We start from the raw sequence: 23699 nt of genomic DNA on the forward strand, positions 1-23699 counted from the left end.
TTAACAGGAAGTGCATAAATCCACTGGCATGCAGAGAGGGTAAAAGATGGCAAAGGGCTATTTTTAAAGAAAGAACGTTCCCAAGAGGCTGTGACGGTTGTCACAAGGGTTCTTGGGTGAAGGAAGAGTTGAGAAGGTTGACTCTATTATTAGAAGACTTGATTTATTATTTTATGATATATATATACTACATTATAACTATACTACAAAGAAAAAGCAGGAGAGCTTTTCAGAAGCTTGCTAATCTAAGAATAGAAAAGCAAAGAATGATAAACCCCACTCTCTCGGACTGTGTCCGAGAGAGGTCTCAGTTCTGGATTGGCCATTATTTCTAAACATCCAAGCTGGGCCAATGCAGACGGACCTGTTGCATTCCACAGCAGCAGATAACCTATTGTTTACATCTGTTTCTGAGGCTACAGCTTCTCAGAAGGAAAAAATCCTAAAGAAAGGATTTTAGTGAAAAGGACGTCTGCGACAAAGAGGCGACTTTGAAGGCAACTTCAAGGCTCACTTTGCTGAGATCACACATGGGGAAAGTTGGTCTCCAACCAGCCCAAGCCCAGGGCCCAGTCCAGGTGTGCTCTGCCCTGACACCTGAGTTCCAGCTGGTCTCACCTCAAGGCTTCTCAGCTAACAATCCTCACTTAGGCAACAGCACAGTATCTGTGTAGCCACACACATTCTCTGGCTTAAAGGCTCACTCCTCAAGTGACAAAAGTCACTGAAGACCAAAACCAGCATTTGCTGGCTTTGTCCCCTGCTTGGGTTTTGTTTGTTTGTTGTTTTTAACTAAGAATTATGTTTGTAGATTCTTTGCAAAAATCTAATTTCACAGCTTTTATTCCCAGGAACCAGCAGCGGTGAGAGCCCCAGCTGACTGAAAGCCACTATCATCTTCTAAACACCTGTCTTGTGGGTCTGAGAGGAAAAAAAATAAGCGAACCCCACCATGCAATCTCTATCTCTCCCTTCAATTAATACATACGATAAAAGGCAGCTTTACTCTGCATTACCAGCATGACTCAGACCAAAATAACAATTACAGAGACAAATGGGGCTGTGTATTCAGACTAACAGTTATACAAATGTTTTCTAAACTAGAACAAAATCAAATTAACTTAGGAAGAAAACAAATCTACTGAGGCCCAAAAGACAACACTCACGCAGACACACACACACACAGTTTTGGCATTAAAACTCTGCATAGATCAAAGATGCACTTCAGTTATCAGAGTCCCTCGTGTACAGAAGTCCTGCAGAAATCCAGCCTCCAGCCATGGGACCAGGGCATCGGTGCCCTTGGGGCACTCAGCAGCTGCTGCCCACAACCAAGCACAAGGCTCAGGAAAACAGAAAAAAGTGAAAGATCTTAAAGTGAAGAGGTCTATGACACACTCATACACCTATATATTAGAAACTATTCAAGCTAAGACTCTAAAGATTCTTACTTTTAAGTCCATTTCCAAAATGCATTTTAAGTGCAATTTGTGCTTTTTCATGTGCTTGTGACGCCACTATCACCTTCTGTCAACTGAGTTCCGGCACCGCGCGTGCTTCCACATGGGAACAGCCAGTGGAGAAACACCCGAGATGCCACGACTCAGGCAGGGAACACTTCCCAACTACTCTCCAGGCCAGTATAGAAAAATCAGGGCTTACAGACACTTGGTGAACACACGAGTCACCTTTAGCCACGAGCACAGTCCTGCTGGCGTCACGGAGACATCATGCACCCAGAAGGGTTTCTGCAGCAGGGCCCAGAGCAAAATGGTTTGCAGGGAGAATTCCTGGTGCTCCCACGACCCTGCCAGGGATGCTGCAGGAGCGGCACCACTGCCATGAGCGCTCTTGGTACTGCTGCAAAAACACCACAGGGCGGGTTTAGCCACAAGGGCTCCCTTCACTTCAACAGGACAGACCTCCAGGACTGAACTTCAGCATCTGAAAGGATGAAATGGAGAGCGAAAACCACGACAGCCTCACGTACTTGAACAGCGGAGCAGGGGAAAAAAATCCCACCCTGCATTTTCAAACCATTTATTGCATAATGTCATGATATGTGACTAAATACATTTCAGGCTACAGTGAGGACAGAAATCTCTAGCACGGTAAGTACTAGTGATACTGCATTATGACAAAGAAAAGAATGGCAGCACTTAGAATCAATACAAATCAACGCATCTGGGAATTGTAGTTTTGCCATTTATGAAAGAAAACATCTACACTGCAAAATAGCTAAACCTTAAGTGATGGAAAATGCTGGGATTTCATATTTGCCTTCTTCCATCCAAAAGTCTCCAAGACACTTCACTGATACACTGTTATTTGAATGCAAATTATTGCAAAGACAAGTGTCCCTGTATTTTTTGAATTGTAAAAGTCAAGAGATGTTAGCCTAAGTCCTGTCCCCATCTTTCAGCAAACCCAGGGGGAGGGGGCAAACTCCTCCAGATTACTTCTAGGGCTCTATCATTATTCCACAGGTGAAACGACAACATATAGAAGAACTTCACATAAAACAGTTCCCTCATATATATTTTTTTAAAACAGTAAGATAGTGCAACTTTTTAAAACACATTTATCACAACACAAATTAATTCCTTGCATTCATCTAAGTTCTCAACTTTATACCTTGGCACACAGAACAGGAATTTTGTTTCATATTAAAAAAAAATTCACATCCTGGGAGAAAAAAAAAAGCAAACTGGCCAATTCTTCCCCCATTTAGCTAGCAAAACCACTTTCTTCCTTCTGCCATTCAGTGAGTATAAAACAGGCTGTACAAGCCTCATTTCTGTGCTAAGTTAACTTTTAGAATTAAATAATTGAAATAGTTTATTAAAAAAAAATAATATATCCCCCCCTTTCCCCTGAAACACTGCTCGTAGACAAACCGAATGGAAGTTTGTATTTCTTTCAATCTGCTTTGCATGCAATTCCCCTGAAAGGAATCAGAAACAAAGAACTGGTTTGCACGTTTGGTTTTACTCAGTTGTACCACGTAACAACACTGTGCACTGGAGCACGGGGCTCTTCCTCCACCGCCCTGCTTGGCTCTCCCATCTTCAGTCCAAACGCACCTGGGCAGGTAACCTAGACCAGGTTTCCTGGCTTCCGGTCCTGGCCTTTGCTGGGGACTATTGTGCTCTCTGAATTGTTCTGCTGAAACTGAAGTCTGCTCCCCCTCTGCGAGGAAGGAGGCATGTTGCTGTGCTGGTGATGGAAAAAAGAGGAGCCTGGGTAATGGCCCATGACCTCGCTGTATGTCGGGGGCGGTCCTTCCATCCTTCCATTACTGCTATAGTTGGTTGCACTTATGCCCGAGTTGCTGCTGGGTGGGCAGGGACCCCCATTGTACATGGAGATGTCTATCAAGTCGCTATCAAAAATGGTTCGGTTGGGCGGCGCCCTGACGGATTCCCGGTTGAGCTCCATCTGCTGCTCGGGGTCCCGGAGCTGCAGCGTGCACGGGCCCTGGTACGGCGGTGGCTCTTCGCCGTCAGAGAGTGAGATGGTGGGAGGCAGGTCGATCTCATGCTGCATGTATGGGTAGGTGGGCTGGAAGCGACTGAAACGGTCCCGCTGCATAAAGGATGGGGTGGTAAACCTGTCCCTGGACCTCGGGGCGTACATGATCTGAAACGGGAAGAGAGACACACGTGACTCCACCTCTGTGCCAAGCGCCGCGGCTGCTCCAGTCCTCACCGCGAACTGATTAAACACAGAATGCTTCTCTCTGCCACCTGTCTTAGAGGTTAAACCCAGCAGATACTGTGCACGCATGCAGCCACATGCCTGCAGGTGAAGAGGCAGGAGGTGCAGGAAGGATCCAGCACACTCGAGAACAGCTGCACGAAGGAAGCCCAAGACCCCACACAGCTCCTTCTGACACTAAAACATTCCAAACAAAAACAAATTATTCTGTTTCTTAAACCAGGAAATTAATTCTCTCTAGTCTGGGTAATTGACTAGCTCTACAACAATGTCCCAGTACTGAATTTCAGCTGCAGTCTGAGCTTCCCCCTCCTACTCAAAGTTAATGCATCCCCAAAGAATTCAGATGGTCATTTCAGTACAATTTGTAAAGGTTCAGCATATCTCACGCCTTCACCAGAGTGTATCAGGTGTCTTCCTCCCCCTCAGTTCTCAGCCAGAACTCAGTCTCTGAGGAGAACCTACAAAGCTTCTGCATTGTGATGGAAAGTATGTCCCTGATATATTAAAATCCTGGAGAAGGGCAGGCTTCATAAAAGAAAGTGTTCAAGATACTCTGTAAGTGCTGTTGCTCTGTCACCCTAGTTTTTTAAGATTTTCTAAGCCTTCTGATGTTGACATTCTTGTAGTGAACTTTCTCAGACACTTTCTATAAATAACTGATTGTTTTGTCTTTGTTTCAGAAGAAGAGAAAGTTGATAAACTGTTAGTTCGACCAGTGCCATTGGAGAGGTGTCACTGTCACCCTCCAATCCACTGTCACTTCTAGAAAACTAATTAGAGTCAGAAAATAAACTTCCTCTTTCTTCCTTCACCTTGAGAACTGTAGTGTGCTTGCGTTCTTTCGTGTCCAATAGTGACAGTTGCTCCTCACTTGGTCTATTCCAGACCTGGAGAGACACAGCAGCTTCTCAGATCTAGAGCTATCAAACTGCTCTTCTCTTTTTTGGATCCCTGCAGGGTCTTCAACCCCTGACCTTCACAGATGCAGGGCCAACCAGCAGGAAGTTTTGCTGCTTGTCACAGGACAGCTGGACCACTCAGAGCAATATACCCACAAATTATTACATAGACAAGGAATCTGCGCTAGCTGGAAGAAGGGAGACACTGGTGATAGGATATGTGCTGTAAATCCAAGAAAAGTTCAGAGACAAGAGGAACTGGTCTCCCAGCTTCCAATGAATACTCAAATTACTGAGCCACTGTGGGAAAGAGACACACCTCCATCCCTTACTTGTGAATGCCTACTATGACACAGGGGATTGCTGATGGAGATGAGGTGTCAGGTAGGCAGAATTTCATTCTTTTATGAAAAGGTCTCAGGAATTTATGAAATGCGTGTTAAGGTGGGCTTAGATGACGGTGTGAACTACACTGAAAGAGCTTCCTTTACAAAAAATAGATGCATGTTTTTGAAAGGAACCAAATACACATTACAGAAACAAAAAAGAAAGCACTTGGTGAAGATAGTCAGAAATCTGTCAGTACCTCTGAAGCACCCTGGCGTGAAACTGAGCTTTCTGAAGGCCACAAGCACCCCTCCTGAAATGTGGAAGAAAACAACAAAAAAAGAAAAATTAATAGATCACGTCACCATTCTGCCTCATTATCACGGCTCTTACCAGCAGTCATCTTCTAAGGAGGGGTGTCTCCAGGAGCTAAATAAGCAACATTCCACCCCTTTCTTCCCAAAACATGAGCAAAGAGCAGCTCTGCTCCCAGGCAAGTCAAGCTTGGTCCATTTTGCAAGTGCCAAGATGTCATCCACTGCACCCAGGCCAAGAGGCCATAAGGAAAAGCAAGCTGGTGGTGTCTGAGAGAGTGTGGCAATGCACGGAGATGACAGGAGACACCTCAGCACCTGTATGCTGAGCAGGTACCTGTCACCTCCCAAACCAGCAAGGGTGGCAGGTCTGACAAAGGTCTGCCAGCCAGGATCCCAATTACACAGCACAGGCACAACAGTTCACAACAAAACCTGGCGTCTGTAATCTCAGTGAAGTGACAGACACACTAAACCCAGGGATAATCTGGTCAAAACTGCCAGTTGCCCAATTCCCACCACAAACAGTAGTTAAAGTAGCTGAGGTTTCGGCCACTTTTTCAACCACTACTCCAACCACCTTCTCAGGTCAAAATATTTTCTCTCTCATGCCTTGAAATGCTGTTCTGACATCGTACCAGCACTCAGGGCAGAATAAAGGGGTGAAGAACAGTATGTCAATAAGGGAAAATAGCTTAAGGTGCATCATTATTTTTCTTCTCAATTAATTGTTTGGAGTAGCAGTAACTCCCGCAGTGAATTTATTTTCTTGGAAAATTTTGAAGCTGAAAAGGACATATGAGAGCAGCTATAAAGCTCAGAACTTCAATTTTGGTGCGCAAAGAGAAAATCAAAATATTGATAGTCATGACTATTTTCTTGATGTTAATTCAAGTTTTACATACATAAGAATTTTCAGGAACTGGAAGGAAAACGCATACTGTCCCCAAAAGCATTACCATGTATAGACTGCTTCCAAATCTTACTGTACTGCTTCTTCTCACCATAGCATCTTTCAACATATTTCAGAAGTAAAAATAGACCCAACTAGATGTTCATCATGACACTCAGAGACCAAATGCCGTCTGTGATCCTGTCAGGAGAGTCCACTGCAGAGAAAAGCTGCTCTGAGAGGACTCTCCCACAGGATTCAGCTGCTAAGGGAAATGCTCTGAATAGCAAAGCTGGTTCACTTCTCTTCTAGCTTTACAGAGCAAAGATAGAGAGGCTGACAATTGCAATTATTTACAACTTCCCCAAGTATTCCCCTTTGCAAAGACATGAAAGACAAATCTTATGCAGAATCACTTATTTCAGTGCCTAGATGTGCTTCTGTCAGTTGAAGAAATTGTAACTGTGGAACTATACACATACTTGTGCACACATTTCTTTCCATTCCTTCAGCACCCAGGCACCCTCATTTTGAAATATCTGAGGGTATGTTTGCACAATTAAGGCAATCAGGTTATCAGCAGTTGACCCAACAGGCTCCAAATCCGTTGCAACTGTTTGTAAAACGTATTAGTCAAAGCTAAAGTTCTCAATTAACTGCTCCTGAGTTACAGGCCCAGAAGAGAGGGAAAAAAGGCAAAACCAACAAGCCAACCCAGAAAGAAATAATATCTACCTCCACTACTCATATTACTTAAACTCCCTTATGAAAAGGAGCTGCTGATGAGGATGTGGAAACGACTTCCATTCTAGGGCCCATCTCCCCAAAGGCAAAAGGGTAAGATGAGCTGAGAGGGATGGTGCAGCATATGGAGAAAAAATCCTTGCACGGAGATGGAACAGGACGTGCTCACTGAGCCAAGTCTCCCAGATCTGCTACCAGCCATGCCTAACAGAAATAACTTTTTAGAAGAGAGGAGTTGCCTGTTACTTTTACCACTGATGCCTGAATCCTAGAACAGTCAAAGGCCCTGCCTGGAGCACTGCAGCTGCTACAGGGATCCCACTGAGTGTAACCAGGGCACTGGGATAGTCACACCAAGATGAGACCAAAGGAGCCCAAAGCTCTCCCCACTCTGGGATAACTACTTGAGAAGGTAAACAGCTTGGGATGCAGTTGAACTCTGAGGCTGTGAGATCCTTAGGATGCAAGGATATGTAACAACGTTGTTCCTGCGACACTATGTCCTACACTTCACCTGCAGCTCGCTCCTCCCTTCCCTAAGGTTTCCCCTGGAGAGAGCAGCAGACTGAATAACCGATTGGCAGCAGCCAACCCCCAGCAAGATCTCTATCCCAGGAGCCAGAAGAACTCCCCAAGCAGATGGCTGGGTAACATGTGCTCAGCATGCCCACACGTGGAAAATACCAGGCTCATGGTTGGTCCAATGACACAGCACAGAACACTCTCCTCACCAAGGCCAGACTAACTGATCCAACAGAAAATTTCTGCCCTCCTGAAATCACTGCATCTACCACAGGAGACTTACTACCTACCCTTCTGTGTCTCTATTTAAAGGAAACTCCCCTTTCCCTGCACTGGGTAGATATCACTTAACCCTAGGCTTGGTGCCCATCTTGGGGTGATGTGAAGAGGTGGAGATGAGAACAAAGTGCTGCAGAAGAAAAATATCCCCATGACTACACCCCTACACCCCGAGACACAGATTTAGGAAATAATGTGCTGAGATCACCCTGACCAATCTGGGGTGACTTACACTGAAGGAAAGTGTTAGTTCTTGCTCTCTGCTTGTCCCTGTGCTTACAGACCTTCTTTTGAAAGCTAAAATGCTTCCCCTGTGCTCACATCAGTGAAAATCAGATGAGAACTGACAGCATTCGTATTTATATTAGGGATTAGTACAAGTAGTTATCAGGTGTGTGCAAACAAGGCTAAACCTGAGCAAATGCAATTTACCCATATTTTGATGAGGGCAGTACCTCATTTACCTGCTTCTTACAGACTGTCAATAGCTGAGCCACCTCAATGTGCTCCTTGTTCAAGAGACTTCAGGCATGAGCTTCAATGCTTAAAAGCAACAAGGAGAGAAAGTTTATGCATTTGTTCCCTACAGCGTATTCATTTTTAACACCGTTGGGCTTTGGAATGAAAATCCTAGCACCTACCAATAACACCCAGCAAGAAAAATCTTAAGGATCCACCTATGCCTTTTGCTGACCATTGCCATTTTTGGGTCTCACCATAATTTACAGAAATTAACTTTGTGATTAGGTTTTGAAATAGCAGCATCATTTAATAAATCCAGTTGAGTGATTACTTAATTATCTCATGGTGATGATTATTTAACTCAATATTTAGAGCTTAGGCGACTCCATAAGCCTAGGATAATTTGCTATTTAATATTTTATAAAGCTTTAGAGCCTCCAGAATTAAACAGTGTAAGAAGATGACTTTTTGAGGACATTTTTAAACAGTGGAGCACACACATCCAGCTGCCACAGCTGAGCATCAGCCCATTGACAGCCAGCAGGAAAGACATTTACCGGAAGAATGATTCTTAACTCCGGAGAAATTATAGGTAAAAATTTCACTCAGCAAAAAGTTTTCCTCAAGCTGTAATAAAGCAAAAAGATCCCTGTGCTTGTTAAAGCTGGGATAGAGTTAATTTCTTTCACAGTAACAAGTATGGGGCCATGCCTTGGATTTGTGAGCAAAACAGTATTGATAACCCAGGGATATTTTCATTATTGCTGAATTGTCTTTACACAGAGTCAGGGCCTTTTCTGCTCCTCACCTCACCTCACCAGGAAGGAGCCTGGAGGTGCACAAGGAGCTGGGAGGGGACACAGCCCAGACAGCTGACCCCACTGAGCAAAGGGACACTCCAGACCATACGGCATCATGATCAGTACGCAGAGCCCAGGGAAGAAGGAAAGGGGGACTTTGGGAGCAAGAGCACTTGTCTTTGCAAGTCACTGTTACACAGCACGGAGCACCAGTGCCCTGGAAATGGATGGACACGTGCCTGTCCCTGGGCAGTGGTGAGTGAGCTCCTTGTTTCGCTCTCCCTATGAAACTGTCCTATCTCAGCCCATGAGTTCTCACTTTTACTCTCCTAGTTCTCTACCCCAGCCTGCTGGGAGCAAGTGGCTGTGCGGTGCTTAGTTGCCAGCTGGGGTTAAACCGAGACAATCCCATATAATCCAGACTTTTCTTTTTTTGCTGACTGTTAAGGAGATTTACAGGCTTTCTCCACTATTAAGTTTCTGCAAAAGAGAACTTTGCCTGAAATGATGCTTTCTGAGAAACAAAAGTCAGTTTTTCACTTTCTAAAATGCATTACAATTATTAAGAAGGTCCCTCTTTTCCCCTTAACACAGATTTTTATTTTGTTTTTATACAAAAACGTCCGCACACACACAAATACACACATTTCTTTTGCAAGTGAAATGTTCCAGATAGCAGTGTAGTTTCTGATTTTGGCCCTAGGTGGTACATTACACCACATTAAAGCAATGGCTTGCTGAAAACACTCCAGGAAGCCACAGGGGCTCATTCCTCCTCATATCTTCCTGGGTCATACAGACCACCACTGCTTTGAAGATAGAAACAAACACAAGCAAAACAAACTATTGTGCTGTCCCCAACAGAATGTGAGTATTCCAGCAGGACATTTGTTCCTTTAAAAGCAATTTCTCAAGGGCAGGAGAGGTGACGCTGTCTAACAGAGCAGCGCAGGGTACCAAGCAGAAGCATCAGAGAATTACAGAGAGTGCCAAATCTCTCACACATAATCTGCCTACCTACACTTACTGCAATTATTCCTGTTACTTAATGCTTTAAAACTTTTATTTCCCCAACTTCACAGCACTTTCATCACTTTAAGTAATCTTCATTTCACTCAACTGAAGGGAGTAAGTACTATTATCCTTCCTCCTTTGTTTGGAGATGAAGCAAGTTGCCCAAGGTGACACACTGAGTCAGGTGCCACCCAAAGCCAGTGCTCCTTGCTTCTAGTCCTACCTGCAGATTTCCTGGACAATCCTGCCCTTATTAAACATATAATGACTTTACTGTGGGAGACTTCAAAGGGCAGCAGCCAAGCTCGCTGTCCCTCTTGGCAGCACTCCCTGAGGAGAGGCAAGCCCATGTCCCTCAAGAAGACAGCAGGAGAATACAGTGCACATCCAGCCCTTGCCAAATGATGACTGGGACAAACAAAAAGATTTGGCAAAGCAGAGTGATCTACAGCACTCACACTCCCTCCTGGCTGTGGACTGGGTTTTTGTTCCCAGTGGGATTTTCTTTCCTTTGCACATGTCAGTAAGAAAATGAGAATGAGTGGCCTAGGGACACCAGCAGGAAACAGACAGAATAATGCCAATGCCAGTAGGAAATAATTTAAAAGACCAGCAGGAAAGACTAACATTTGAAATGATGACAAATCCCTGAGTTGTCAATATTATTGAGTATTTTCTGACACCCTCCTGACGTTCTCCTTTTATTCTGAAATAGCTGGTACAGGGCAGAGGGGAGTGTTTTTTACAGCTGTGCTCCTGGAGCTCAGCATCCAAGACTGGCATTCCCAATGCAGGTTTAATGCAAGCTGAGCAGCCTGAGCAGCAATGCAATGCTGCCCTCAGTGCTGGGAGGCAGGGGCTGGTCAGGGTGAGCATCCTGTGTGATAGATGCAGGGATTTGCTGCCAGGAGTAGGCCTGGGGCAGTACAAGTGTTCAGCACTCATTCAACATCTACTTTATAAAAGAGGACAATGCAAAGACACCAGGATAGGGAAAAGGAATGAAATTAGGAATGTCAGAAGCTCATTAAGTACCTCTCTGTAAGTCAGTTAATCTCTTTCCCCTCAATGTCCCTGTGGAAATCACTGGTGATGACATTAAGAGTTAATCATTGGGAAGCAAGATTTATATTTGTTTTGTCCCAGCAAACAGCAGAGTGCCACAGCAGCAGCTCAGCTGCAGCTACCTACATTCCAGCAGGACACTTTTGGCAACCAGCACAAGTGCCCTCCCAATACCAGGTCAACAAAGGCACAGCCAGCAATGCTGCAGCAACACAGATCTCCCCTGGGGTATCACACACACACACACACACACCCTATGCACACATGTGCCCTACCAGGGCTGCCACGTGGCTCTGCCCCAAAATCCCCCAGCACTGCCAGGAGCATCAGCTGTTCCCACACCAGAGGTTCTGCTGTTTCAAAGTGAAGCAGCCCCTGGGCAAGCTCCTGGTGTACTCCACACCCCATGGCTTTTGTATCCCTCTCAGGTGCTCTGCAACCCTTGGCTTGCTCCCAGCTGTGAAGCCCAACACTGCTGATGGATAAGCCAGCAGCAGGAAATGTTCAATATTTTATCCACTGTGGAACAGACACTGTTCAGCACCTTGCAGGCTCACTCCAGGCTACTGCTCATGCCAGCACGGTTACTGTTCAGCATCTTTCCACCTCTCACAATTAGGACCCCAAAACTCTTATTTCTGTTAATGTAAAAACAGCTTAATGGCCTCACTAGGAGAGGGCAGGCAGCATCCTCAGCACTGCAGCAGAAGTACCCACTGCTCCTGAGCACTCAGCATTTGTCCTGCCCTTGGCTGTGATCTGCTTAAGGCCTTGGCCCAATAACCAAGGTAATAAAATACCAAAGACCAGGGGAAAAGACTGGAAGATGATACTCCAGAGGAAAGAAAAAAAATAAAGAAAAAAGACAAATATGAACAGAAAACTGTATTTACAGAACAGGCATGTAACAACAACATTTCACGTACACTTGCCAAAGAGCAGCCTTTTTTTCCTATGATTGGTCCTTTTTCTGCCCTTCAAACATTACTTCAAATGTTCACACTTGTGTTTGCAGTGATTTCATCTTGTTAAAATTCTAATTTCTGACTTGGCCTGGAAGTTGAAATTCTCATTATCATCCTCTTTTAATTTTTTTTTATTTGAGGGTGTTTTTTCAAGGTGGTTTCTGTTTTGGTGGTGTTTGTGGTTTTTTTTGTTGTTGTTTTTTTTGGGGGGGGGGAGCAGGGGTGTTTTTGGTTGTTTGTTTTTTTTTTTTTGTATAACCATGAAGAAGTTCAACCAGATAAAGAAATCCACTAATAGCTTTCATTTCATTACTTCTGGTGCCTAATCCATGAGTTTTACAGGTGTGAGGCTGCCAATAAAGGCAGCAGGTAATTTAGCTGATCACTCCTATTACACTCTGTAGAAGAACCAGAATAAGAGAGATCACTTGTTCAATAGTTGGTCTTTACGAGCCCAGAAACCTGTGCAGTTCAGCCACGACTCAGCTGGTGGAAGACAAGATTACCTAGAAATAGGACACGCTTAAAGAAAAAGGAAACTGAAGGTAACAAAAGGACAAAAAAAAAAACAAAAACCACAAACCACCCATCTGAACAGGAAAGGCTGGATTCTACATTTTGATACACCTCAGTTACATGAGAGGGTGTGCACTTCAGAGTTCACTACAGAACTAGCCAACAGTCAAATAATTTGCTTTACCATTTTCTTTCAAGAAACATGTCTGAATTTCCTCTATTTCCATTCACTATTTCTCTACCAATAAAAGACTTACGTCACAATAATATTTTCTTCAGGTTATTAGTGGTTAACAAACATTTATATCTGTTTTCAGAGCCTGTATATCATTAAAAAAATATTCCCTTGCAAGAAAATCCACTTGGATAGCATGTGCACACAGAACAAGGTGTGCCTGGGACAAAAAATGAATTTTAGAATTGTATAACCTGCATCTCACCACTCCCACTATCTATTACCTTGTGCAAGCCACTCTACTGTGGACAGTGAGAACAGAGTGGTCATTTGCAGTTTCTCACCACAGAGCACTTACTTTAGTTTTCTGACCCTCATTCTCTGCACATTGCTTTTAAGGTTTGCACTGCACAGCCAGTTTCTATCACAATTTCCTTCTAACGCCTGACACAAAAGAAAATTCAAAGTTTTTGAATTTTCAGAACTCAGAGACCTGTAAATCCCCATTCCCCACAAGTATGACCTTCTTCTAAGAAGAGCTGCAGCTTATCAGAAATTCAGATGAGTAATAGCAATGACAAATCTATACCAAAGGCTTTCAGAGGAATCAGTAACTGGTTCTTGCCATCCCCTCATCAATTCCCATGAAGTGCTCACTTGGCTGTGATTATCATTACTTATAATGGTGACATCAAACTGAAACTGAGTCAGTGTTTTAAAAATTATTTAAGATCAGTTCTGGGCACTAAAGCACCTCCCAAGTCCCTGCTGCCAAACTGCATGTTCTTCTTCACAAGAAGGCAAAGTTTTCTCCCTTGTGCCCAAGAGAAAAAAAAATTCACTGGCTCTGATAACAGACAATAGTAATGAACCATACAAAGGAAATAATGGGTTATTTCATGCATTTGACAGCTTAGTACAGTTTAAAAAGATTCGTGAAGATGAAAATGCATTTCATTTATCTCAAACTATTTCATTTTAGGCATCTGTAGCAATTATGGCTAACATTTTTCAGACAGAATTGTGGTTCTTGAATTACAGTGTCCATTTCAAAGCAACATTCAAATTAATCTAGTTAATTTTTCCAGCCCTCAAGTCCATGAGGTGAAGGTTTGACAAGTTCCAGTTTCATGTGTAACCAAATTAGAGCTAACCATTCGTACACTACCCAAGTGCCAGGCAGTGAGGCAGCCTCTCCTTGAGGAGGCAGCTCCTTTCTTCCTCCTGCAGCCTCCAAGCAAAGAGCATTTCACCCAGCAAAATGGCACAGGTGATGTACTAAGAGAGAGCTTTGGGAACCCTGCATTGTCACACTGCACAGCTGACTTTCAGGAGGGAGCTGCCAATTGCCACGGAGGCAGCTCCACAGCAGCCCTGTGGCATCTCTGCCTCCCCTGCTGAAATCTAATCGTAACAAAAAAGCAAAAGCAAAAAGCTAGCAATTAGAGTTCAGCCAGAGCAGTCCCCTGAGGCCTCTCACCATTACCTTGGCAGCTCCCTAAGGAGCACAAAGAGGAAAGAAACATAAGACTGGAATGGATAAAAAGGTGAGACTGTGGTGTTAGAACTGGTGTAAACCATTATGATCACATCTCTCAGTTACAATCTGACTTTTTTTTTTGACAGCAAAAGGAAGCTGTGAACTCAGCACTGTTACCAGGAATTCAATGCATCAAAAGGTGACTTCATAAATGGCCCCTTGGCCATTGCTGCCAGCAAAGAGGCCAAGGGCACCTCTCTGGGAAAAGCACATCAGAAGGAAGGACCTCCCTGCAACACCACAGGACGCTGCACAGCTTGTGGGGGATATCCCAAAGTCAGCGACACACTGTGCTTAACCCTCACAAGGGAGCAGAGCATCCCACCCAGCAAACTCCTGGCTCACAAGGCAAATTAGGTGCTCATTTACTGTTGGGTTCACTAAACACACTCTTAACGAGTACTGACTGAAATTCCATCTTAAGCCTTTGACCCAGTAACAACACATCTTAAGCACGCCAGATCCTAGAAGAGATCCTTTTTCTAGCCTCTTCTTGCTGTTTTAGTGAAATAAACATTACACTTTCCTGGGCCCTTACTGGGACAGTGGTTTTGATCCAAACAGCCAAGGCAGCTTCACAAACCAGTAACAGATAAAACCCTAGGATATCAGACAATATATGGAAAGTCATAAGAATGTGTATTTCAAATCTTTGCACCGCAGCTAATCTCCATTCATTCCCCTTTCACACTCCCCTCTCAAATTACAGCAGCAGCAAACACAACATCCCATCTAAGCCTCCAAATGCAAAATGAATATAGGCTATATAAAATATAGCAGGGTCTAAAAATCATTGAAGACAGTGTACCTTACATTTGCATTCCAAATTTGTTTTCTACTGACAAATACAACTTTGGCAAAAGACCTAACTATAGGGAGTATTAAAAGGGATATCAGAAGTTTTTCCAGCAGCTTCCTGTACCAGAGCTTTTGGGAGGCTTTGCTGCAGGCCCACACAGCCCAAGGAGAAGGAGTTTGGTGCAGGGGGCTCACACTCACCGTCTGCAGAGTTTCCTCCTGCCTCCTGCTTTGGCTCTGCCGGTTGATAAAGGAGCGAGTCGAGAGTTTGTAGTGGTTCAACAAGCAGATGATCACTACCACCATAACAGTTATAACCACGATTATAATGATGATTTGAACAAACTCCAGTTCAGCTAAAACAAAGAAAAAAAGAGGACAATGTGTCATCAACACACAGAAGGTTAACCATCAAAGCAACAACCTGAAAAGACCCTCAATATTTCTCTGAGACTGATCTGGCTTGAGATACTCTTGCTGTCCATTCTGCAAAGTTTCATGGCAAAAGCTGTTCTAAAAAGTATGAAAATTATTTCATTTTTGCCAGAGCAAGTTGATCAGCATCAGTGGCTGTAGGTCAAACTAAGAAGCTCCTTGGTGATCCTTCTCTGCAGCTTCCATAGGAAATAAACTCTTCAACATAAATACCACAGATGAACCTTTTGGACAAAACAATTTCACTGAACAAAAAACCAAAGAAACCTCATACACACAAACCCCATTCTATTTTAATAGCCACCTGTAGTACCAGTAGAGTCCAGAGGGCTCCATAAGCTCCAAAGCCCGAGAGGAATCAGGACACTGATTATTTAGTACACTACCCTTAATTTTTTTATCAAGTGAAGAGCACGAAAGCTATTTAACTAGAGTGGAAAGCCTTAAGCCTATTGAATCTACATGCAGTGTCTTTTTCAATTGTCACCTTCCCTCCAACTAGTGTAATGCTAACTTTTCCAGGCCTTTCCCAGTCAGGTAAAAATCTAAAAAGAGCTCTGGTACTCTAAAACAAGAGATGTTCCACCACGGATAAAAATGAAACCAGAGCCCTGGATGTTGCAAGAGATACAGTTAAAATGAACTCCGTCAGAACCCATCATCTTATCTGAAGCCCTGCCTATACCACAAATATTAAGTATATTTAGAAATGAGTCACTCTTGCACCCTTTTGGCTACACTGGAGCAGCAAGGATGAGCAATGTAAGGGGAAAAATTGCCCTTTGCAGTTACCTAGTTGATGATATTTCTATGGAAACTGCATTGCTCACAGGGGATGCTTTCATCTTGAAAGACAACTCCAGTTAATGGGAGGAGGTCTTTGGTTGCTAGGCTGGTAGAAAAAGCAAAGAAGCAGCTCAAGTTGCTCAGTTTCAGTACTTTCCAAAAAGGGCACTACTTTTTGGATGCAAAAACGTGAACTTTGGGGAACCGATACCAAATTTCTGTTTTAAAAAGTTAACAAGGAAAGAGAGATGCCATATGAAAATGAAAGGACGGAACAAGTACCAGAAAACAAGCCCCTTTCGCCCCCCATCTTTATTTTGCAGCCATGCTCAGCTTTCTGTGTGACAGCACAATGCCTGTGCAGACACAACACAACCGTGAAGCTGAGCTAGAAAAACACCGCTCAAACATAAAACCCAAGATGAACCTGCAGTGGACCTAAAGGAAACCCAAGGCTGTTCCATTATTCTAAGATCTCTTGCAAACAAAACGTCAGACTAGAGGAGCTGCAAGTGTGCTGGTGCCCAGCGGGGGCTGGTGCCAAGCTCCAGCTGTCTGTCACCAGCTACCGGCAGGCACAGCCACAGCGCCCAAGTGCTGAGGGTCTGCAATCCTCTCCTGAGGAGTAACTAAGCCTACTTAAGGCTAAGGAAAGAGTAAAGGGCAAAAATATGTCTATCACTTTATCACTCTCCGCTGTTAAGTACTTCCCACTCATCATTAAGACCACCAGCGTTTTCAAAGAACTTGGTTAGTCAGTGCTTGGTGCTCTGCCTTCGCTATCAACCCCACACGCAGGGCAGCAATATTTCTTTTTCCCCTCTCTTGCGTCACTGGAAGCTAACAATGTCAGCACCAAAAGATCAAAAAGCCGGAAGAACAGAATTAATTAAAAAATAAACCCACCCAAACCACGGTTAAGTTAGAAGTCTTGGTTTTTCTTGGCTCAGAAACACAGAACACAGACTTCACACAGCTGACAACTTCTGCGATTCACGCTCTGTGGCTACTGAAGTATTAAAGGGTTTTTTTACACAAACTTTTTTTGGGTCCATGTCACACTTTAGACTGGAAATTGAGAGACTGTTGCTAAAGGGCAACATGCAAAGCAACCAATGTTTATTTGGGCTTTCCTAGAATGCACAGATCACTAGAATGACATGTTACTTCTCTATCTGCCAAGGACACAGTCTTCTAAATTTATCGAGACCCCTGCATTTCAGTGACGAGGGACAGTACCTCTCCCTTAGAGATGAGTGATTTGGTGGGAGGGAATAACTTAAAAACGTTTGATTAAAATATGGCCATACAATAAAGAAAATAAAAACCACAGCACACAGCTGTGAGTACATGGGATTTCCCACATTCAGTTTGCATTGTAAACACCAAACTGCAACAGAACACCTTACTGATGTTCAAGAGGATTTCCTCAATGGAAAGCACGGGGAAAAAAAGATAATTTTAAATCCCTTATTCCTCCTGAGTGACATTCCTGCTGCTCATTAGGTTATTAGGGGTAAAAAGCAAAGGCAGCCTGCAGCAGCAGCAGCAGTCTGTATTTGCTGGCACTGGTCGAGGCCATTTAAATAGTTCCTACCGGCTGCTGACAGGCACTGGGTCACCGCGGCCCCCATCACGTCCCCTGCCCGACACCTGCCAGGCGCGAAGGGCCACTGCCTTCCCGGCAGGCATCTCCTCCTCCCCACTTTTCCCTAAATTGACTGGGAAAGAAACCGGGCAAAGCTTCAGGAAGAGAAATGCTTTGTTTTACTACCCTGAGCCTGTCACACTCACATACATCCATTTCTTTACGCGCAAGAAACAGCATTTCTAATAAAAATTCTCCAGCGGAAAAAAACCCTAAAACCAAACACAACGTTTCAGGGTAAACGCCCAACACGGAAAAGGCAACACGCTGAATCAAATTACCATCTCGGAAGAGCTCGAGAAGAGAGACACAATTTACAGCCCTACCAGCAATCACACCAGACCGTCACCCCGACCGAGCCTCCCCCCGCACACAGATCCCGCAGCTCCGCCGGCGAGCGCTCCCGGGCTCTGCGGTGCCCCGGGCCGCATCCCGCGGTCGCTGCCCCTGCGGACCTCGGCGCCGGTACCTCTTTCCAACAACAGGTCTTTTAACCGCGCATCCTTCACCGCTGTCTTGTTAAGCCGCTCACTGGACATGCTCGCCTCCGCCGGGCGGGGGGCTCAAGCCGCTCCGCCAGCCCCCGCGGCGGGCACCGCATCCCCGGCAGCCCCGGGCTCCATCCAGCGAGGGGACACGGTCAGGGAGGCTGCCAGGGAGCCTCCCGCCCGTGCCTCTCCCGGCGCTCGGAGCGCGGCTGCCGCCCCGCAGCCGCCGCTGCCGCCGGAGCGGGCGGGCACGGCCGGCACCGGCCGCTCCCGCCCCGCCGTGCCCCCGGCCGCGCGTGTGCGCGCACGCACGGACACCAGGGTCCCGCCGGGCTCCGCGCCCGGGGCGAAACGAGTTCGGAAAAAAAAAAAGAAAAAGAAAAAATCGAAAATCCCAAACCACAACAACAACAAAAAGAAAAACAAATTTTAAAAAACAGCCGATCGGCGAGAACAAAAAGAACGGAAAGGCGCTGCCCCGCTGGTGGGCGAGCCCCGCGGGGAGGCGCGGAGCGCAGACAGGGGAGGGAAGGAGGGATGCAGGAAGGTCCGTACCTGACCCGCGCCGCCGCCGCTCTTTAAGCCCGGCCCGGCGCGGCGCGCTCGGGGCGCCCCGGCTCCGCCGCCTGCCCGGCCCGCCCGCGCCTGCGCCGCGCCCGCGCCGCCCCCGCGCACGTGCCCGCGCCCCGCCCCGCCCCGCCCCGCCCGCCGCGACGGGACCGCGCGGGGCCGGACGCGCTCCCGGCCCTGGGCGCTTCAAAGGGCACTGGCGGCCAAGGCTCGGCCCCAGCGTCACAGCGACAGCCAGAGGGATCCCGGGATCCTCCCAGCTGCGCGGCCCCCGCTTCCTTATCCGAAGTTTCACGGGCAGTCGTGTGTGTGTGTGCGCGTATGCGTAAAATATCAGGGAGTCGCATCCTGGAGCTATATCGTAAAACCATAACCATCAGAAGGAACAATGCCTGTAACCTCAAGTTAAAAAAATAAAACAAAACCTAAAGAAGGAGGGGAAAGAAGAACACCGGGCTCCAGCCGCCTGTGTGTTTCTTTGGCAGAACTCCCAGCTCCAGCAGTGAGTGCTGCCTTCCTCTAAAGCCCTGTGCCTGCCAGTGAACCCCTCTGCTGTCCCCGAACCTCTGTGCCTGCCCCTAAACTCCTCTGCCTACCCCAGAACCCCTGTGCCTGCCCCTAAACTCCTCTGCCTGCCCAAGAACCCCTGTGCCTGCCAGTGAACCCCTCTGCTGTCCCCGAACCCCTGTGCCTGCCCCTAAACTCCTCTGTCTGCCCCAGCACCCCTGTGCCCATCCCTCAACCCCGCTGCCCCCCTGATCCCCCATGCCTGCCCCAGCCTTTCTGGCTCCTTTCCGGCAGAGGAACGCTGCCAGGGGGGTTCCTCATCCCGCTCCCCACCTGTACTCGCGGTCAGCACCACGATGGAGGCCAGCAGCAGGGACTTAGGGCTGTCCCTGCTGCCACTGTGCAAAGGTGCAGCACAGTCCCACAGCGTCTCTGCCATGTTAGGAAGCACCATTAGCACCACGTCCCTCAATTCCCAGGATATTCCTTCTATCCTGGCTTCACCATCATGGCCAAGACTCCTCCCATTCCTAATTACTTCTCTGGATTATGGTGGCATCCCCAAAGCACTGAATGAGACCAGTGTGTTTACGTGAACAAGAAAAGTGAGTTCACCCTCTGGGCCACACTTGGCCAGGGCCTTGGAGCTGCCGAGAGCAGCGGAGATGGCTGCAGCACTGGGGAGACTCCATGGCTCTCTCCCAGCTGCCTGTGGCGGCTCAGCTCAGCTCAGCTCACAGCAGCACTGCTCTCTCCCACACACAGCACAGGCCCCCAGGACACGCTGGCACTGACCATGGAGGCAGACCCACTGCTGCCCACGCCTCTCATGTTTGTAAATCCCTTGCACCAGCCTCAAATATAAAGATACCCTAACTCAAAGTCAAAGAGCAAAAGCCAGGCTCTTTCCCTGAGAGGAATGGGCCTGCTTGCAGTCACCTATCAAGCTAGCACTATGAAGAGCCAGGGGGGTTAAAAATATTAGGGAGACATATCCTGCTATATATATCCACAGCACACAGCAGGGCCCCTCTCCTGGTTACAGGCTATCCCCACTGTCTGGATTTATTAAACTGTTGTTGACGTTTAGCTTGATACTGCAAGGTCTAAGGCCTCAATCCAAACACCACAGTCAAGCTGGGGGACAGTGATTGTGGACTGTAAATAAATATCCTTTGAGAGTTCCTAGAAGAGCAGAATGAGTTTAAATTATATGTCAATAGAATGCTTTTGTGCAAGTGGAGTATTAACCAAGTACAGCACTGTTACCAGCAGAGATAAGTAATTCAGTACAGATAGCAGATGTGAAGCACCTTCAAAATTACAATCTGATTGTCCTTAAACTACTTTGAAGACAATTAATTCAACAGACCAGACTTCTGATCATGGCTGTTGTGTGGGCATACCCACTCAATGTGTACAGAGCTGCTGCTGAGGCCAATTACCTTCCTGTTGCAAACTCTTTGTTTTCAAGGACATTGTAAGATAAATTTCTGACCAAAGACTGACCTACATACATCATTCCCCAACCTCATGTTTCAAATGAGAAGCTGGTTTCAGATGAGTGCAGTTTAAAGACTAGAAAGAAAGCAGAAAACAAACCAAATTAATATATTGGCATTAATGCTTGTCCTTTACTCATACAATTGAACTGTAGATATTTAGAGTCTTCAGTTTCTGATGAGCTTTAACCCATGACATAAAATAACTGCTTTGGCAAGACTGGGGACTCAGCACACAGACTGGTAACTAACACACTTTACTCCCTCTCTAGCCCAATATCCACCAACTATTATGGTACAAGTGCAGGCACAATGACTGCAAAATGGTCACAGACTTCTGTGATAAGCATCCTCAAGAATGTCCTCAGAACAATATTTGGCTCATCACCTATTTATTAAGAATTTATCACAAACTTTTTAATGTGAATCAAGCCCTGTGCCAGAGAGCCCATATAAGCTTTTCTGTCAACAAGAATGGGGGAGCAGCTTCCTCCTAAAATTCCAAGTAGCAGGTTCTACCATGACCTCTGAGCAGGACGGCTGCTCTGGCATCAGGGTTGAAGCTCCTTAAGCAGGTCCTGGCACAGAGTCATAATGCTTCTCCATGGGCCATTACAAGTCTAGCATATTAATGATAAAACCAAGGGCTAGTTCAACTTGGTAACAGGTGAAATTTTATGAAGGACATGTTCACTGATCTGTCTCCTCAGATCATTACTAAGAGAACTAAAGACTCATTCTGGAACCCACAAGAACAAAACCTGAATTTTTTATTTTACTGCTAGTAAAGATGTTAATCTCAAGCGTAAAGAAACAGTCATGCTTTGGTGACCAAAACTGCACAGATACTGCTTTCTCAAGATGACTTTTGCATTTCTGCTACTTCTCCATTTTTTTCTCTGATCCTCTAAAGACATTACTGACCGTGGGCAGGTTCTTGGCCAGTTGTGATACTTTGAAGAATAAGAGAAAACCCACAGTCTTCAAACTGGACAATAAGGGGGTGTTTCCTCCTGCCTGCAGCCAGCTCCTTGGGGAGCCTGGAGCATGAGTGTGTGTGCAGAGGTGCTTCCCCCTCCCTGCACTGTCAAGCAATTTCAAGGCTTCAAGCAACTGCAGATGCACCCACTGAATGCCCCATGCCCCCACCTCTCAAACTGCCTCCACCTGGGGGAAATGTTCACCTTTCTAATTAAATCTGGAGTTTGTCAGAAAAAGATGGAGGAACAGCACCAACTGAGGGAAAGAAAAAGTGCTTTTCTCATAGGCAGTGAACTCAGTAACTGATTTGCCAGTAGTATGTATCCAGATGTATTATGTTGTGTTTAATGTGATTAGGTGCAAGGAACAAGCAGATGGGAGCACTGTGGAGAGATTAGCAACACAACCCAAAAGAAGTAAAGTTGGTGGAGAGAAGAAGACAGTATTTAAGGTCTCTAAATTAACTCCCTGTTAAAGCTGTTCTTTACTCTGCAGTAATAAGAAGGATTAGGAAATTCAGGCAGTCCTTCATATGCATAGTTGGTTGCACAGCCTGAGTGATCCCTGTGCTGGCCACGCATGCAGTGGTTTGTTTTCCTCTGCTGGAAGGAGGGTTCAATCAGGGACACTGAATTATAACATGCTGATTTAAAAGTAATCACCGTTTCAGACCTGACTAGCACTGGCTCTGTTTACACTGGCGAGTGAGAAAATCTACTTATGAATTATCCCCACTGCAGTTCTATTAGTCCTCACATGTTGGCTCGACATAGGCAATTTACAGTCGTCTGTTCCAGCAGGGTTAAATGGTACAGTGAGCATAATGCCCTGGCCCCGCTTACCCTGCAGATCACACTGCTGGTAACTTGGATGCTCCCCTGCCACTGCTGAAAAACAGGTACAGAATTTCCTGGTGCTGATGCTTGAGGAGTGAGAAGCTCTGGGCAGGAAAAGGCAGCTGTAAATATGAGGAAAATAATCAACCCGGACTATTCAGACCAGGAAAACATCTCCGAGGGGACAAAGTCACTGGGTGTCCGAGAACCAAAATTTCCCACCATTAGGGTAAATATTGTGATACAGTGGCTTCCACATGTTTTAGTCATTGGCTGCTTCAATCCTTCATTTAGTTCTGTCCAAAATTAGTCAACAAAATCAGCTGCGCTGAAAATTATGCTCCTTCTTCCACCCTTAGTTTTGATCACATTCCACAGCTTTTGTCACATTTTGAGCTCAAATCAACTAAGTGTAAAAATGAGCTATTTAAGTAAGAGAAAAGGCAAGAAAGGATCACAATATTGTTTGTTTGGGTTTTTTTTAATTCTGTTATTATTCAGAGCTCTCCCAGCAGTACTTGCAGTTAGTACCTGGTACTGGATTCTGTGGAGTCTCTGGTTGCAGCATGACTACCCTGCCTAAGCTCCCTGTGGTTTCCAGGCAATTCCCAGCAAGTACAGGAAAGAATCATCCCTCATTATTAATATTTTTTTTCTGTTCAAGCAGGAGCTAGAAGAAATGCACTAAGCACCACATTAAAAAGCTGAGAGATCACATCATGCATTATCCTGCCATAGGAATGGATGAAAGTTAAATGAGGGATAGAATTAGCATGGATGCTAGAATTAAGCACATGCAAAAATCCACCTCCAACACAAAACTGAAAGCCCTGTTGTAGAAGTATAGGTTGCTAAATAAGCTGTTAGTGGTATTTTAGACACACAAAGAACGTTCATTCTTCCACTAAAGAACA

The 23699-nt window shown here is 45.6% G+C and overlaps 1 protein-coding gene across 7 annotated transcripts in view; it reads right to left on the bottom strand.

Moving 5' to 3' along the window:
- Window positions 1-2969: 2969 nt before the first annotated feature.
- LDLRAD4 (low density lipoprotein receptor class A domain containing 4) overlaps window positions 2970-23699 on the bottom strand; it is a 273802-nt gene continuing 253072 nt past the window's right edge. For 3 of the 7 annotated variants that reach the window (XM_030967030.1, XM_030967023.1, XM_030967039.1), the window contains 3 exons: window positions 15234-15388; window positions 5206-5259; window positions 2970-3639 (listed from right to left, as the gene is read on the bottom strand). In XM_030967030.1, coding sequence (XP_030822890.1) covers window positions 3097-3639; window positions 5206-5259; window positions 15234-15388 — 752 coding nt within the window. In that variant the 3' untranslated portion in view covers window positions 2970-3096. Of the gene's footprint in view, window positions 3640-5205; window positions 5260-15233; window positions 15389-18370; window positions 18555-18944; window positions 19014-23699 lie in introns of those variants that run through there. The other 4 variants (XM_030967071.1, XM_030967057.1, XM_030967064.1 and 1 more) reach the window with 4 other exon arrangements.

This window comes from Camarhynchus parvulus, chromosome 2 (assembly GCF_901933205.1).
Source record: "Camarhynchus parvulus chromosome 2, STF_HiC, whole genome shotgun sequence".
Classification (NCBI taxonomy): domain Eukaryota; kingdom Metazoa; phylum Chordata; class Aves; order Passeriformes; family Thraupidae; genus Camarhynchus; species Camarhynchus parvulus.